Below are 17,565 nucleotides of genomic sequence, written 5' to 3'. Positions count from 1 at the left end.
AACTTATGAGTTAAAACCTGAACTCAGAATTGCCAACTTCTAATCATTAGTTCCAAATAGCAAAAATTCAGCTAAAGAGACACTTCCAAAGGCTCAGAAAAGACCTCCCAAGAATGCCTGCAAATTAATCTACTCAGAGAATCAAAAAAGGTCAGGAAGAGCATTTAGGTATATGAATACCAGTAAAATATTTCCAGATTCTGCCAACAATGCACAAATTATCATAAAATATGAATGAACTGACAAACAGCATATTCTCTTCCCTACCCTTCAATAAAATTGTTTAAAACATTTCCCTAACAATTCCATAAACCCTCCTATATAAATACATTGAATACCCCCTTCTACCCTAAAACCTTTTTCCAAAAAGAATTTCAGGAACCATTAGATAAAACAGACTAGCCTCCTTGCTCCACCTTCCCAATCAGTGCTAAACCTAAATTTGCCCCTGCTCCTAACCCCAACCTTACACATTACCTTAGAAAAAAACATCCAGTAACACTACTATTACACAAGACAGCTTGGACACACACTGCATACAAAAGTAATCATGCACAACAATACAGCTAGCCCCTTTCTTAATCCTAAATCTAACTCTAATCCTTAAACACTTGCACAAACTCACATAAAATCTATACCCTTAATAATCCCTAACTCTGCCTCTAACAGGTAAACACTCACTCACACATTCCCACCTCCTAACAATGATCCACTTACATGTGTCAACAAAATGACCTGCCAACAAAAGGAACTGTTGGTAATCCATTATATTGCAGTTCACTTTGTCAACAACATGACCTCTTAACAAGTCAACTGCCACCATGTGTAGATACACTTTCCTTACTTATCTTTTTTGACCAGGTTACTCCCACTAGGCTAATGACTTCTTTTAAGGGAGGTCTGAGGTGATATTTCTACTCAAGAGGAAATTTGGCCAGGGCATCAGGGAGCTTCTCTTACTCATTATGGTTGTGAGTGGGACACATTTTGGAAGAGCACTTCTTGTTTCCATTCCATACACTGAGGTGACCCTAAGAAACAGGGAAGCAGTTGAAGAAAGAAGGAGATGATGGAATGGTGAAAGAAAATATTGAGACCAGAGAATGTGTGCAGGATTCTGAGGAAATGTTTCAAAGAAACCTGTTTGATGGAGATGAGTCAGCAAATGATGGATATATATATATATATATATATATATATATATATATATATGTGTGTGTGTGTGTGTGTGTATGGGAACACTTTACATGCTCGAAATACTAAAATATCAAATTTTAGAATTTCAAGCCTGTAAAGTCGAATGGGCGGAAATCGCAAACCTGTAAATGTCGAATGTAGAATATTGAACCCGTGGTACGGATAACATGTTAGGTAAGTGTACTTTTTTAGGGTTTTCGGGAGGGTTTGTGTGTGTTTGAGTGTGTTGGGATGTTTGAGGTGTGGATTAGGGTAGGTGTTGTGCAGTGTGAATGTTTTAGTGTTGGGAGCGCTGGTGTTCGTGTGTATGTGATGTGTGTTTGTGCGGGGGGTTGTGTGGAATGTGCGATGCTGGGTTGTGTGTGTTATGGAGTGTTGTGTGACCTCAGAGTTAGTATATATAAGTAGGGGGGTGTGAGGGGCACAGCCCCCTACATGGGGGGTGCAGGGGGGCTTGCCCTCTGCGTATACTAAGGGTAGGTGTGTGTAAGTGTTTGGTTGTGTGCGTGTGTGCTATGTTTGTTGTAGGGAAGTGTTGGGAGGTATGTACATTCATGTATGTATGTGATTTCTAGTGTGTAATGTGCGTTTTTCAGGATTTTGTGGATTCGCGATTTTGAATGTTGGGTTTATGTATGGCCGGTGTTCAGGGTATTCGACTTCATGGTTTTGAGATACTGAAATTCGATATTGCAGTATTTCGAGATTATGAAATGAATCCATATATATATATATATATATATATATATATATATATATATGGGTCTACTTCATTTCATTGAAAACTCATTTCACTGAAACTCATTTAGCTGAAAACTCATTTCACTGAAACTCAGCTGCCTAAGCACAATTCACTGAAAGCTCTTTTAACTGAAACTCATTTCACTGAAAGGTATATGCCCTGTTCCCCACTGTAGTGCGATCCTGGAGTTAGCATATATAGTAAGGGGGTGTGTGGGGGCACAGTCCCCCACAGTGGGCATGCCCCCCACACACACACACACACACACACACAGTTTGGGTATATATTGTCTTCTGGAAAGAGTTATTCATTCAGCTTGTAAGTATCCATGTCTATAGTTTCCAATGTCTAAAATGGGTGGGGGTTAAAAGAAGGCAAAAGTGTAGTTGAAGAAAAGAAAGCAGAAGAAAATGAAAAATGGAAGTAAGTGTTAAGGATTCAAAGTAAAGAAGATAAAAAAAATGGACAGGTATGAAGTGTGGGACAATTTATAAAAGCACATGAGGTAAGAGCATTTATTCTTATTAACAAAGAGACATTTTGTGACATTATATTTGAGACTGTTTTTTCAATGGAAAATTTTCTTGGAGAATATGAGAAAAGAAAGACTGTAACCCATGGAATCGTTATGTGATAAAAGCATTTAACAAGGAAGCAAAAAGAAGATTCATGTACAGTTTCAAACAGAGGTAGAAAGAGAAACTTTGAAAGCACATTTGAAAGATTTAGGTAGAGAAGTACTGGACATTGTAAAAGTTTGTGACAAAAGGGGTTTATGGACTGGAGGCTAGGACTGTAATATTGTGTTAAAAATAGAAACAGAAAAATTATACAGATACCGTGCATGATTAGTGTGGAGGGGAATAAGGATGTTGTAAAATACTGGGGACAACGCAAAGCATGTTTTGTATGTATGTGTGTGTGTGTGTGTGTGTGTGTGTGTGTGTGTGTGTGTGTGTGTGTGTGTGTGTGTGTGTGTGTGTGTGTGTGTGTGTAAAAGAAGGACATTTGATAATTAACTGTGACAAAAGAAAATGTTATACTTGTAGGGAAATGGGACATGATGCAAAAAATGTGAATTGAAATGTTATAACTGTAACAAAATTGGATATTTATGGCTGGATTGGAAAATGAAAATATTAGTAAGGAAAAAGGAAAATAACGAGAAGAAACAAGAAAGAGAAGACATTTTTGAAGCAGTAGAAACAGAAAAAAATTAGATGAGAAAAAATAATGAGGACATGAAGAACAAATAAACTGGGAGGTAGTAAAAAAAAAAAAAAGATATAGATAAAAGGATAAAAGACATAAAAAGATAATTGAAAGGGATAAGTACAAAAGAAAAAAACAAAGGAAATAGGTGAAAAAAATTACAGCTAATGACTGTGGCTTGGTATAATGGTTAAGGTGTTTGACTCACAGGTACAGTGTTTGATTTTCACCTTTGGGAAGGGAATTGGTTAGGCTTAGATTAGCCTATTATGAAGGCTAGCTGAGTAATTAGCTATGAATTTATAAAACCATGAATCTAAGGAAAAAAGAAAATATAAATTTTAGAGCATTTTCTGTAAAGCTCTCCGATCTTGTAGCCCAGGCAGGTATGACCCTAGCCCTGAGTAGCATTCTGCCATTGCCCAGAATGATACCGCAGTACAAGGATAAAATGATTGACTTCAACAATTGGCTAAGCTTCTGGTGTCATTCTAAGGGGATCCAGTATCTGTCTGCTTGGGATGACATGGTCGACAGACCACAATGCTTTGCCACAGATGGCCTGCACCTGTCGCCCCTAGGATTCCAGATACTGCCTAAGGCTATTGCTGCCCCTATAGTGCCTTTTTTAGGCAAGGTTCAAATAACAAATTCACCACCATAACAGGAACAGGCAAGCAAAAACTGAGGGTAATGCTACTCAATGCTAGAAGTCTAAATCTCAAAATGCACTCACTCGAGGCACTCCGTAAAATGGAGAACATCAATATCTGTGCAATGACTGAGACCTGGTTCAAGGCTCCAGAGAGCACCCCTGTACTACCAGGCTATAACTCATACCACACTTTTCGGCCATGTAACCTGGACCAAAACACCAAAGGTGGAGGTGTGCCCATATTCATTAAGGATATGCACACCTCCAGGCTAGTTGCTCAGCATAATGCATCCGAGGTTATCCAAGTGCAACTAACTCTGGGCAAAACTGCAATCCAAATTGTAGCTTGCTACAGATCCCCCACTATGCCCCAGGATTCCCACTCCTCTTTTCTTGATGTACTGGAAAATATTAGGGTTCAACCAAACACCCCAATAATGGATGACTTCAACTACCCCACCATTAACTGGGTAAACTACTCATGTACCAACTCCTTAGCTCAACGCTTTCTGGAATTCATAAACTCGAATGCCCTAGATCACCTTATCCACACCCCACCAGGGGCAACAATATCCTAGACCTAGTCATTACCAACATGAGTGACCAGTGTTCCACACCTGAAATCAACTCCTCATTGGTCTGATCCAACTATAAGCTGATCACCCTTGATATCCACATCCCGCCCTCACCCCCCATTAAGGAAACCACAGTAAAAAATTTCTCCAAAGCCAACTTCATGCCTCTTAAGACAGAAGTGGTGAACTTCATGACACCCATGCAGATGGACAATACAGTTACAACTGCTGAATCCTACCCAAATGCACTCTATAAGCACTTACACGAGTGCATGGATCGTGCTATCCCAAACAGAACCAAGATGCTATCCTCCAAAAAAAGGAAGCCAATCTGGCGGTCCCCTGCCGTAAATAAACTCTACAACAAAAGTTAGAAACTGTTGCAAAAAAGAGAGTAAAATCCCATGAGTGGAGGAGCTCCCTGGTCAGCCTCAGTAAGACGCTGAGATCCCTTATAAGATCCTCCAAAGCCAGCTACAGAAACAAAATCACCACTAATTCCAAGGACAACCACAAAGCATTCTATAGCTATGCCAAGAATCTTGATGGCAACCCCCTGATCTGCTCTGAGTTACAGCACAAAGGCACGAAAATTACAAAACCAACTGATATTGCCAGCATACTGGCAGATAGGTTCAGTGCTAACTTTACCCCACTCACCCCCTAAAGGGCCCATATCTATACAGAAAGAATGCAGGTAATCACAACTATGCAAGTAAAAGCTGCACTCTCTAAAGCCAAAAACACAGCATCCATGGGACCGGACAACATCCTAGGCTGCGTTTTACACAAACCTCAGAATGAACTGACTCCCCACTTAAGCACCATGTTTAATAATAGCCTTATGTCATGCTTTGTGCCCACTGAATGGTGCATAGCAACAGTTATCCCACTCCACAAAGGGGGAGCCACCACTAAAACCGGGAACTATCGACCTATTAGCCTGACGAGCCTGGTCTGCAAGGCCATGGAATGTATCATCATGGAACTCATAAACAAAGACATTGGTAACCTCCAAACTCTGGATCCCACCCAGTTCGGGTTTGTGAAAGGCAGATCATGCCTCCTGAACCTGATCAACTTCTTTGAGGCAGTCACCAAAGCCGTAGATGAGAGTAAGGTGGTTCACACAGCCTGTCTTCACCTCGTCAAGGCTTTCGACACCATCCCCCATTCTGGAATTATAGCTAAACTCAGTAAACTAGGTATAAATGCCTACGTCACAAGATGGGTTGCCAACTGGCTCACTGATAGAACCCACACAGTAAAAGTTGCAGACTCCAAATCTGACCTCAAAGCAGTGACAAGTGGAGTATCATAGGGTTCTGTCCTGGGACCTCTCCTGTTTGGTATCTACTTCTCTGAAGTACAGGCTAACACAGAAGGCCTCTGACTAACAAAGTTCAGAGATGACTGCAAACTAGGAGCCATAGTCAAGTCCCCAAATGATGTGGGCATCCTACAGAAGGGCCTCACTGAGACAGATGCCTGGTGTCAGAGCCATGGCCTCACATTCACTGCCAAAATGTGCAGTGTCATCCCCTTTGGTAAAAACTCTGTACCCATGAATTACCACATAGGCAGCTTAACACCAAATGCGTGATAAGAGCCCTTGGGACCCAGGTGGACAGTAGTCTCTCCTTTGATAGTCACATCACCACAGTAGTCAGGAAGTCCTTCTGCGTGGCACACCTCATCATAAAAGGGTTCTCATCCAGGAAAAAAGAGGTCATTGTTCCCCTCTACTCTACACTCATTAGACCCATTATAGAGTACAACGCCCCTTTTGGAATGTACCTCACAAGACATCTGCAGCAGCTGGAAAGGCCACAGAAGTACCTCACAAAGAGGATTACTTGCCTCAAACAAATGCCCTACACTGACTACCTCAAAAAACTCCAGTTTTACTCTGTAGCATATCGCCTACTCCGAGGTGATCTCTACCTAGCATATAAAGCTATATCAAACCCAGAGCTGTTGGACATGCTACACCTAAAGAAATCCCAATCCCTCTGAGCTACATGCTCTAGTCACCACAATAAACAGGACATGCTGGAGGGATAGATTCCTGTCCCAGAGTTTTCCCATTCTCTGGAACAGGCTACCCATCTATGTAAAGCAAAGTTCTTTATTAGCACTCTTCAAGAAAAATCTTGATGAGTGGATGGAAAATAGGAAATACACCCCAGGGATCACTTCTGTGTCTCTACTCGACAGTGGCACAGGAAAATAACTTTCTTGGGTGGCGTTTCAGGGAACCTTGTTGGCTAGGCTTACGTAGACCCTTGGGCTGATAGCCTAGTACCTACCTATGAACCTATGAACCTATAAATGTGAATAGTCTTAAGACTATAATAAGAATAGGAATTCTGAAGTGGTGTGATACAGGTGATGTAGATGTAATTATATTAGAAGAGACAAATTTTTTTAACAAATGAAGAAAGGTCACAGATAAAAAAAAAACTATGGAGACGAAAGATAATCTGGAATTTGGGAAATGTGAGATGTTCTGGAATTCCCGTATTCTGTAGAAATACAGTAAAGTTATTAGATATAACTTTAGCAAAAATGGGAAAATTAACCATTCTGGATTTAAAATGGAAAGAACAAGTATATAGAATTATAATATTATATGCTTATACTAACTGTAAAGAAAGGGAAAGCTTATTTCAGCTGATCTTAGGCTATGTAGTGATAAATATGAATATTATAATCACACAAGATTTTAATTGTGATTTTAGAGGCAAGTGTAAGAGAAATGATATAAGAAAATGTTAGAAGTCATAAGATGTGGTAAGCTAAACTAAAACTTTGGTACAAAAATTCATGGAATTACAAAAGTGGTCTGTAGAGAACTGAAATAAATTATTTTATATTATTAGAAAGTTTAGTTACAGGAGAAGGGGAGGTAGTTGAAAGGATTTTCTGATCATCTTGCAATATGGCAAAGATAAAGGGAAATAAGCAATATGTAAAAAAATAGGCAAAGGAATAAAAAGGAAAAATGAGAAAGCATTGACTGAAGAAGGAAAGAGATTAGCAATCTTCTTCTTCTTTCAGCTTTTCCTGGTTAGGGGTCACCACAATGGATCACCTGTCTGCTCATGATTGGCAGTGGAGTTTTATGGTGTTGAGTTGCCAGCCTGTCGCCCAACCTTCCACAGAAGGCACACACATGCACACACTCACACCTAGGGCCAATTTAGAGTGTCCAATCCACCTACTGCATGTCTTTGGGATGTGGGAGGAAACTGGAACACCCGGAGGAAACCCACGCGGCCACAGGGAGTACATGCAGACTCCGCACAGAAGGCACCCCAGCCGAAGATCAAACCGGAGAACCTCTTGCTGTGAGGTGGCAACGCTAACCACTGCACCACCGCAGATGCCCAAGGAAAGAGATTAGCAATACAGTTATGAAACGATCATTTTACTATGAGAACATTTTATAAAAATTGGTCTGAATGGTGGACAGTATTTAAGGAAAAATATAAAAAAATGTTGTAAAAAAATGTAAGAGAACATATAACAATGCATTGGAAGATTTAGATCATAATGACAGAAAGTATTTTGACAAAGAAAAAGAATTATATGAAAGAAATCAAGAAAACATGCAAGAATTGTTACTACGTAAGACTCATTATATAAGCAATTTTATTTTACAAGAAAAAGAGAAGTTGTATCAAGTTACTTAAGCAGATTAGTAAAGGAAGATGGTAGTGTAATGAGAGAAATAAAAAAATGTAAAAAGAAAAATGGAAAGAACTTAGGAAAAGATTATGAATAGTGTAGTAAAATATGTGCAAGAAATGTTTAAAGAAAATAAAATGAAAATTAAAAAGTTAACAGAAAAAGGGAATAACGATTTGGAAAAGGAGATTTCTTTAAATGAGCTAGTTAAAGTATTAGGACAAGTAAATATAAATTCAGCTTCAGTACCAGATGGAATAGGGTGTGAAATGTACAAAAATTTAAGGCACTAGCAAAAAAAATGTTTTAAAGATTTTAAATGAATGGTTACATGATGGTTTTATATATAAGAATTATGTAGTGGAATACTTAAATTAATATAGAGAATAAAGATAGAAGACAATTAAAGAAATGGAGAGTGATGCTACTGAATAATAATGATTATGAGATCTTTATGAAAATAATACAAAAAAGGTTTGAAACTAAAATGGAAAATATTAGGAAGATAGCATATATAGTATAAAAGGTACAAGTTGTCAAGCATTATTAATGATAGATAAATTCTGGATGATATGAACAGAAAGAAGAAGCAAAAGTCATGATAGGAGACATTAATAAGGCATTTGACACAATTGGGCATGAAATGTTCTGCACAATAATGAAAGAATATAATATAAGTGAGAAAGTTAGGAAATGATGTATGTCAGCGTAATAGGAAAGTAAAAATACTTGTTAATGTCTGGTTACGCCAAGAGGTACATATGAAGAGTGGTGGAAGACATGTCCAGTGAACTGTACACTCTTTGTATTGGTTATGTATGTGAAATAAATTACAAAATGAAGGAGGTGGGATATATAACACCTGAAGGGTTAAGAATTCCAGTCCTGCTAACATATGCATATAGCAAAAAACAAAATTTGGTTAAAAGAAGTAATAATTTGCAAAAGTGATTGTCTAAAGGTGACAGGGATGGCTTTAAATAAAAAGAAAAGTAAAGGTTTGAGTGATGTGGCAAAGATCAGAGGATATATTTTACAATCAATGAACTTTCTGTGTTAGGTATACAATTTGTGAAGAAAGATATAAATAGAATTCAATGGGAAAGAAACAGTAGAAGAAATAAAACAAACCTGTCTTTTCTGGAGAACATATAAATTATCATTCAGAAAAAAAATGCTTATTTGATAAATTCAGTACTGATGGAAAAATAGCATATTTAGCAAGTGTGTTTATGCTGCCAACAGTATTTGACAAGGAATTATTGCAGATAGTTTTTTCATTCATATGGGGTACTAGATTAAACCAAGTAAAAAGAAGAGTTTTGTATGTAAATAAAGAAGAAGGAGCTTTAGTGTTAACACTGTGGTATATGCTGTGTTACGTGTCTAGAAGCATCACCATTGTGTCTGCACAGCACCTAGATGCCTGCACACATCTTAGATATATTGTTGCTTCCTGCATACTGAAATCCCTCATGGCCATCTAGTTGGTAAATGCTGGTACTGTTCGTGTATATGGCTACAGTTATAGATTGTCTGCTTGTAGTAAACCCACCAGCACTGCGGTCAAATTTTTGTATTCTGTGCAGGTGATGATAGATGCTTGTTAGAACCATGACTTATGACAAGAGTACAGTAGAAGTCTCTGAGGAAGGCGACAAAAGCGTTAACTGGAGGCATTTTTGTATTAAAAGTTGTGATTCCTAACAGATACTGCACTTTTTATTCGTTTACTTGCTATAGTTATCTGTGTTTTTGCTGCTTTTAATAAAGAGTACAGAACCCACAGAGTTTGGCAGAACATCAGTAGAACCCCCCACATGCACAAATCCGGCATCTATATTACATAATTGAACTTTTAAAAATTCAAACATCATATGGTCGTCACCATATGATCGAACTTTTAAAAGTTCAAAAATGTAATAAAAAAATAAACCAAAAAAAAAACCTACCTGAACAGTTTAAGCAGGGGGCAAGCCCCCCCTGCACCCCCCCACATGGGGGGCTGCGCCCCACACATACACCAACTCTTTAAATATACCAACTCAGAGATCGCACTACAGTGCAGAAAAGGGAAATCTTCCCATTCTGCACTGTACGGAGATCTCCCTTGAAACGTTTGAACTTTTAAAAGTTCGATCATATGATGTTGACCATATGACATTCGAACTTTTAAAAGTTCGACAACGTGATACAGACCCACAAATCCATAGTGCTGTAGAGGATGTATGCTGCCTGCCTCAAGTCCACGTGTACTTTATCACTGTGTCAAAGGAAGCACTCCAGTATGATCCTGCCACATCCTGTAGGATGTTCTTAGCATAGTCAATGTTCCATAATATTGTGATAAGGCGACAAGTTGCTGAGCCCCAGGTTATTGGTATGGCCAGACCATGCACACACCTGACCAATAGGGAAGACATGTCAACACCATCATCCAGGAGTGTGGTGGAACACCAACAACTAGCAGCTACACAGCCACCACCCCAGACAGGGGAAGGAGCAGTACATAGCAGTGCAGATGAAGAGACTACATCTAAGTCCAGAATTATGGGTCTTGACAAGTGTCTAGTGCCACTGTGGAGTCATACATATCCATATTTATACAATGTAAATATCAGGCCATGTTGGTCAGTGCATGCCCAAACTACTATGCATTATGCTTTCCCACTTTTATCAAACAGGGGTAAGAGTGGCATAGATCACAGTCATCATCATTTGCACAGGTAGCTACGGACACAGTGGCACATATGTCTGCACACACACACATGCTAGGTTGGGACACTTTCACAGAAGTCTGATGTGGGAGGTTTGAGGGGATGGGTAGACTATGTCAAAGATAATTTACTCTTACAATGGGGAGGATGTTTCACTGTATGACCATGGCCTGATGCAGAGACATGGTACTCTGTGTCATAGATAATCTTCTCCTGTGACATGGTTGTGGTGCCACTATATGACCATGCTCTGAATGTACTATGCTGGTTTGTTGTACTATTACTTGTTTTCCCCCTGACAGAGATGGTGTGTGACTACACAACTGTGATCTGGATAGGATCTACTCATGAGATGTCATGATAATGGAAGTTGGGCTCACCTCATGTGTTGCCCTGCTGGTGGAAGACAAGTGTCACAACCACATAAGATGGGTGATGGCAGAGTGTGGTATTCATCTAGACTCAGGTAAGGACTGTGTACCTTGCAATGGTCCCCTATATGGCTACCTCTGATATGTACCATGCCACAGTCTTGGATACCAGTGCCAGTATGAACAGTGATGTTGATATTGGCAATATTCCACATGAAGGTGGACAAGGAAGTGATGTATGCCAACAAAGACCTAATATGACCAATGATTACTGTGATCCTGGCCTCCATGTTCTCACTGAAGCCATACAACACAACGTTCAGGTTGATGGTAGATTGGGTTGCATCAGATTGCCACAGGATGATACAGCAGCACATCTTCTGATTGATCCTGACTGGCATGTGCATGTGAGGCAGCAACTGTGACACTGTGAGATGGTTGGTATACCCATGTTTGATGCACTGCATTCAACTGATGCTGCAGCCACGGAAAGATCATCTCTGGTGGATAGAGCCGTGATAGATCCTTCGTCCACTGAAGATGATGAGCACTTAGACTGCACAGATTTATGTTCATCTGGGGATGAGGCCACACCTTCAGCTAGTATTATGAGTGAATGTCCAGCCAACATGGAAACAGAGCATGCCACTGTGTGTAATCACACGGTGACTCAGATATCTGTGTTTCATCATCACCATCATAAACCCCTACATGGGTGTCAACATCAGCTTGTTGCTGTGTGCCAGCTTCTACAGATATTACTGTACTTGTGCTTTGTCCTAGAAATGTGAAACAAAAGACATACAGCATGAGCATGAGTACTTGGATCAAAACTTTAGCCCTGTAAGGTGTATGCTAAAGGTGTCGGTGAAAGCTGTCCCACTTAAATGCAAACAGCCTCTAGTGCTGTCCTGATATGACTGACGTACCTATAGCAATTCATAGTCCACAATGTGCAGTGCTACTATACAGAATAATGGTCAAAGAGGTACAAACCTAGTGCATCAGCCTCCAAGACTAGTGGAGGTGGGTCCATCTTAATGTCAGTATCCAATCCTATGTGGATGACCCCGAGGCCATTGGTCCCCTGTAGGGACCCCAAATATTCCTCTGGCTGTATAATCATGTTGCTTCCAGGTGGCAAACGTTTTCCCTCCATGGCAGACCTCCCAGTTGCTATAGAATGTGTCTTTACCTTGGCATGACATAGTCTATCTGTAATGCACTTTCAGCAGTGCTATAACATGCAATTCTTTGTCATTTATCACTACCTACTGCACCTGGTGCAATAATGGCTGGTCAACACCCCTTTTCCTCAACAAGTACTATCTGTGTGGTTTCAATGCTAGTAACAGGGCATAATTATCTGCAGGAATGAAATTGTCCAGCCTCACCATCCATCTCATCCCCCAGTTAAGAAGATCCCCCAGTCATGAAGACACTTGTGAACACATGACACAGAGCTATAGATCATACACTAATGAGACTGGTAGGATGACAGGTACAGAAAAAGATTTAACCAAGTTATACCATCCTGTAATCAAAGGGACTGGTATAAGATAGCTTTAATGGTAGATGTGAGAATACATTCCAGAAGGAATGCATAGGATAGGGTAATCATTCCTGTTGCTGATATATGTGGTCTGTTTGGCAGCTGCCAGTGTTATGAACCTAACATAGTATGTTGAGGGAATAGATATGTGCAGATATATGACTGCTGTATTCACAACTGTAGGCCAACATATAGATATGAAAGCAATAAAATCACCATAACAGTGATAAGAATGTAGAGAGAGAGGTTGTCCTGATACTGTGAGCTATCTTGTAAGCAGTCCAGTCTTCAAATAAGACACCAATGCAGGCAGATAATGTAATTTCCAGTGCAAAGTAACACACTGTTAAGAAAGTATTCAAAAACAGTATTTTTACACACTAGCAGAGGACTGTGTGCTTCCTCAGACAGCCTGTAGAGCTAAAATAAGGCCACTATTCCTCCTAATACTGACATACAATTATGTAAGGTAGCTTTCCAAATCTGTATGGCAGCATACAAAATAATAGAAACTTGCAGAACTATGCAAACTTATACCTGGCTGAACAACAGGTAAACAAGTTAGATCAGACTGTGTGAATGTCAATGAATCACTTTATTTGGCTGCCACATACCTGTGGCTTAAAGGGCACATTGGTAGCTATACATGCTTCTGATAGCTCATGAACATGCATTCGTGCAGTAAAAATGTTATTGCACAAGCATCACTCTATTTCATAGCTCCTGTGCACTTCAGAAATCACATTGTATGCTTGATTCACAAGCAACGATTTTATTTTCTGTGACCATTTTCAGAGGTGATTCAGGAGGACAGAAATTTCTGCTAGTGCCCAACACACATTGCCGGTATTACACTTTATCCTCTTCATGACCCTTTCAAGGAGTGCATGCTAGGCCTCCATAATAGAGCAATTAAAAAAGCTGATGCTTGGTATGACCTGCCTGGTAGTTGTTCTCTGCCATGTGGGGGGGGGGGGGTGTGATAGAGACACTGCTGACATTGTTTTGATAACTTGTGGCACAGGAGCCCTGCAGAAAATATGTGTTTGCTCCTTTCTGCATCTTCCATGTAAGGTGAAGGGAATGCTGGTACTAGCACTGAATGTAGCATGCCTACTACATTTGGGTGTATGCAGGGTCTTTTTCGAGGAAGAAGTTATGCTGCATCATCACATGGTGATTACACAGTGCCTGGTGTATCTGATGTATAACTGTGCCATACTTTTTCAGTATATTAAAGCATGTGGAATGGACACAGTCACCTGCTGCCTGTCACACAGCTGATGGAACATAATTATGGCAATATGTCTGTTGTTCTAGGATCTAACTTTACCATTATCATGGCTCTCTGATGTGCCCTTTCAATTCCAGTATAAGTAGAGCTTAGCAGCAATCATCTCTCCTTCTGCAGGAAACAGGAGAGGCTTGTGATGCTTGTGACCAGCCACAATTATTTCCCAGTTGTTGGTATATCTGTTAAATATAAGCACTCCAATGCTAATATTGATTCAGTTATGTCTACCTTCCCATTTTGTCTCCTCACTGCAGTCCAGATCGTAAATTTGCTCACTAAGCACCTCTACAACATCCTGCCCATGTTGAGGCTGTGGCAGAGGTGCATGAGGATGAAGAGGCTGAGTGTGAGATCCTATTAAAATTCTGAGACTCAGACTGCCAAGTCCTGAAAGATACAAAAAGACTTAAAATACAAGATAAGATCAAATACTGAACATCATTCTCTTATTTGAACTTGTTTTTTGCAGGGTGCAAGTCCCCTTGCATCCCCTGATGTTAGGGAAAGCCCCCTGTTTCCTCTGATGTGAGGGGCAAGCCCTCAACATCCCCCACATTTATATATACCAACTTTGAGATTATCATACCTAAGAGAAAAAAGCATATTTTAAGAAATGCCAATCTCAGACTTAGTATATGTAAGTCCAAAGTTTCTTTCATTTGGTCCCCACATTTCAGGACTCGGCAATCTGAGTTATAACGTTGTAAACAGTTACCGTGGGAAAGCACCCATCAGCAGGTAGCCTGTCTGTCTATATTGCCTGATGTGGCTCAGCCACAGCTGGAGTAAATGGTGGAAGCTGTGGTGGCGTGAGCAGTGGACAGATATGTTGTCCTTCAGAGAGCCTCATGGAGCAGACTGCAGATTCACTCATCTGGCCAACCTACATCATTATACTGCCAGGGAAGGGTGAGGCCCATACCACATGCCTTTGTGATGTTTCAAATGGTGCTCGATCCCTGCATTGGCCATTTGGGCTGAGACAAGAGACAGCACACCTGCTGCTCCAATCCCACCTTACTTAATCTAAGCCATGTGTATTTGCTCTTCTTATGTCTCACCCCGGTCTTGAACATCGTCCAACTCTCTCAATAACCATTTGTCTACTTTCTGGTTGTCTGCATTCATAGCACATGTCCCCACCCTAGTGTCCACTCCTGTGTAGTCTTATACTTCCCTTTCACCCTTCCCCTCTTCCCTTCTTGTAATACAATGCAAACAGATGGGGCTCCATCCACACAGAACGGTAGCTTTCCTTCCTTCCTTCCCTCTATCCTGCACACTCTTTTCTATTGTCCTTCTGTGCAACCCTTTGCTTGCACTTCCCTTTTTTCCTACTTTCCTATACATTACTTCCCTTCACTTGTATGCATCAAGCAGATGTCCACATTAAGTGCATATGCAAACACTGTATAGCTACTTTGTGCCATCCAGCCAAGGAACACATGCATCCTAGCTAATGCCAGAGCTGATTTATAATGAGACATGCCAGTCTGAGTTCACATTTTGAGTTCCCATAAGATCATGCAGTGTATAGACTGTGTCTACTTGCACAATTTCAGCACAACTAGCTCCACTTGCATATTTGCTGTGCTGCTCATTGACATACTGTGAAACACATCTAGCTGCATTGTAGCATGACATGCCTTGACATGGCTATTTAATTCCTACTACTACTACTTAGCTGTGCAAAGCTTGTGCTGAAATGCAGGTAATGTCTATGAATCCAGGCTATTGTTTCTGGATTTGTAGTGATGTTTTATCGTACAACACAAGGGCTCCTATCAGGCAGCTTCAGAAAATGGTAGTGTTTTCTGAATTCATCTAAGAAGTGGGAAAGAAAAATACTTGTGTTTCTTTCTTTTTCAACAAATATATGCCTTTTTTCAGAAGTGGTGACCTTCAGTGTGTTTAATATGTCGCAGGGTACTGACACAGGAAAGTGCAGAATGCTTGTCCAAGCAGAAAGCACTCCTCACAGGTAAATGCCCACTTACAGTTTTCTGATTACAGTTTTGTGTATTTGAGGTGGCACTTTCATTATTTTTGGGAGACACATCAGGACCTGTCTTGGGGCTTGCATAATATAAGATATCCTTTTGACTGTATGAGAATTCTGAAAATTACTGTTACCTAATAATCTGACAGTGGTTGTCGAGAATGTTTTATTTGCAAACATAAAATGTGAAAATTATTCTGCTTATGCCTTGTAGACTTTTTCATTGCAATATTTATGATATTGCATTAAAACAATGCTAGAGGACAAAGTATACTGTGATGTATTTTAAACCTTATTTCAAGCATTATATCAAATCATGCGGTTTGTTTTTCACATTAGGCCATCACCTTTCATCCAGTAAGTTAATGCTGAGACCAGCAAAATTAGCTGCCACATTCAAAGCAGCAAATGGCTCCATCAAAGGAGAATTTCATTGGCACGTTTTAGAAACACAGTCTTCACAGCATTCAGTCACAGGCTTCCAGTTCAGCTGGGTTGAAATTCCAAGTGAACACAGAAAAAGTCTACCAGAAGATGGTATTATTTCCCAAACACAGATACTTCCTTATGTAAGTTACAGGAACCAACGTCTCTGTTTATAGTAAAGGGAGAATCTCTGCAAAATATCAGATATATCTTTCCTGAATTATTTATTTGACATTATATCTTTCCAGTATTTAATTATTATTATTATTATTTAGTTGTGATGACTTGGGTAAGACCATTACATGTATATGCCTGCAAGCCAAACATAGTCAAATGCTGAAATAATAGTTTGGGTATATGACTGTAATATTTATAAGAAAGATGGCAACAAGGTCAGGGTATGTGAGAGTTAATGTATGTGTGTTTTGTGTGTGTGCGTGTGTGTGTGTGTGTGTGTGTGTGTGTGTGTGTGTGTGTGTGTGTGTGTGTGTGTATTACAATTACTAACAATCTGTCAGAAGGCCTGAAATACTCTGTCCACTTCATATACTCTATAGCTCTTAATTTGTATTTATCTGCTAATTGTCAGGGTTATGACCCAACAGGTGGAAAAGTATACTTCCAGGAGTATCCTATAAACATTTCTTTGGCCAAGTGAATTGCTCTCTTTGAGTTATAAAGTATGAAAAAGAAGTGTGGGATAACCTGAATCCATACGTACAAGATATTGCTTATTAGCAGCTTGTGGCCTGATCTGTGTTAAACTGCCAAAGAAAACATGCCTATATTACTCAAATGACCCAATATTATTTAGTATGTCAGAAAGCTGGAAGAGCTCTGGTAGAGTGGGAAAGACATATGTGATTTACCCAGGAGGCACATTTGTGATTGCTCATCTGTTTGTGGTCATCTGGCTCTTGGGGAATGGTGTAGGCCACTTTCTCAAGAACATGCCCCAGGGAGAGGGATGTGGGTGGTTCTGCCCAAACCAGTGCAATAGCCCTTGTGAAGGCATATTAAGGAGAGGGCTTACCTCCTTATCAAAGAATTGGAGGTCCCTCTGCACTGATGCAGAGCCCACATAATGACCAGGGGATGGGGCTAGGCTGCATTGAGAAAAAAACTCTTATGGCTG

General features: G+C 40.0%; 1 protein-coding gene across 2 annotated transcripts in view; it reads left to right on the top strand.

Moving 5' to 3' along the window:
- The window catches only part of LOC122801161 (anosmin-1-like), a 1,574,635-nt gene that overhangs the window by 1,513,967 nt on the left and 43,103 nt on the right, over window positions 1–17,565 (top strand). The window contains exon 12 of one of the 2 annotated variants that reach the window (XM_044070720.1): window positions 16,344–16,573. The exons of the other annotated variant lie outside the window; for it this stretch is intronic. Within the exon in view, the coding sequence (XP_043926655.1) occupies window positions 16,344–16,573 (230 nt within the window). The remainder of the gene's footprint in view (window positions 1–16,343; window positions 16,574–17,565) is intronic. 2 annotated transcript variants of the gene reach the window in all.

The sequence above is a fragment of the Protopterus annectens genome, chromosome 4.part1 (genome assembly GCF_019279795.1).
Source record: "Protopterus annectens isolate FY-2018-M chromosome 4.part1, PAN1.0, whole genome shotgun sequence".
NCBI classification, from domain to species: domain Eukaryota; kingdom Metazoa; phylum Chordata; order Ceratodontiformes; family Protopteridae; genus Protopterus; species Protopterus annectens.
The sequence above is the reverse complement of the archived record's forward strand: the minus strand, read 5'-3'. Positions and strand labels throughout refer to the sequence as shown.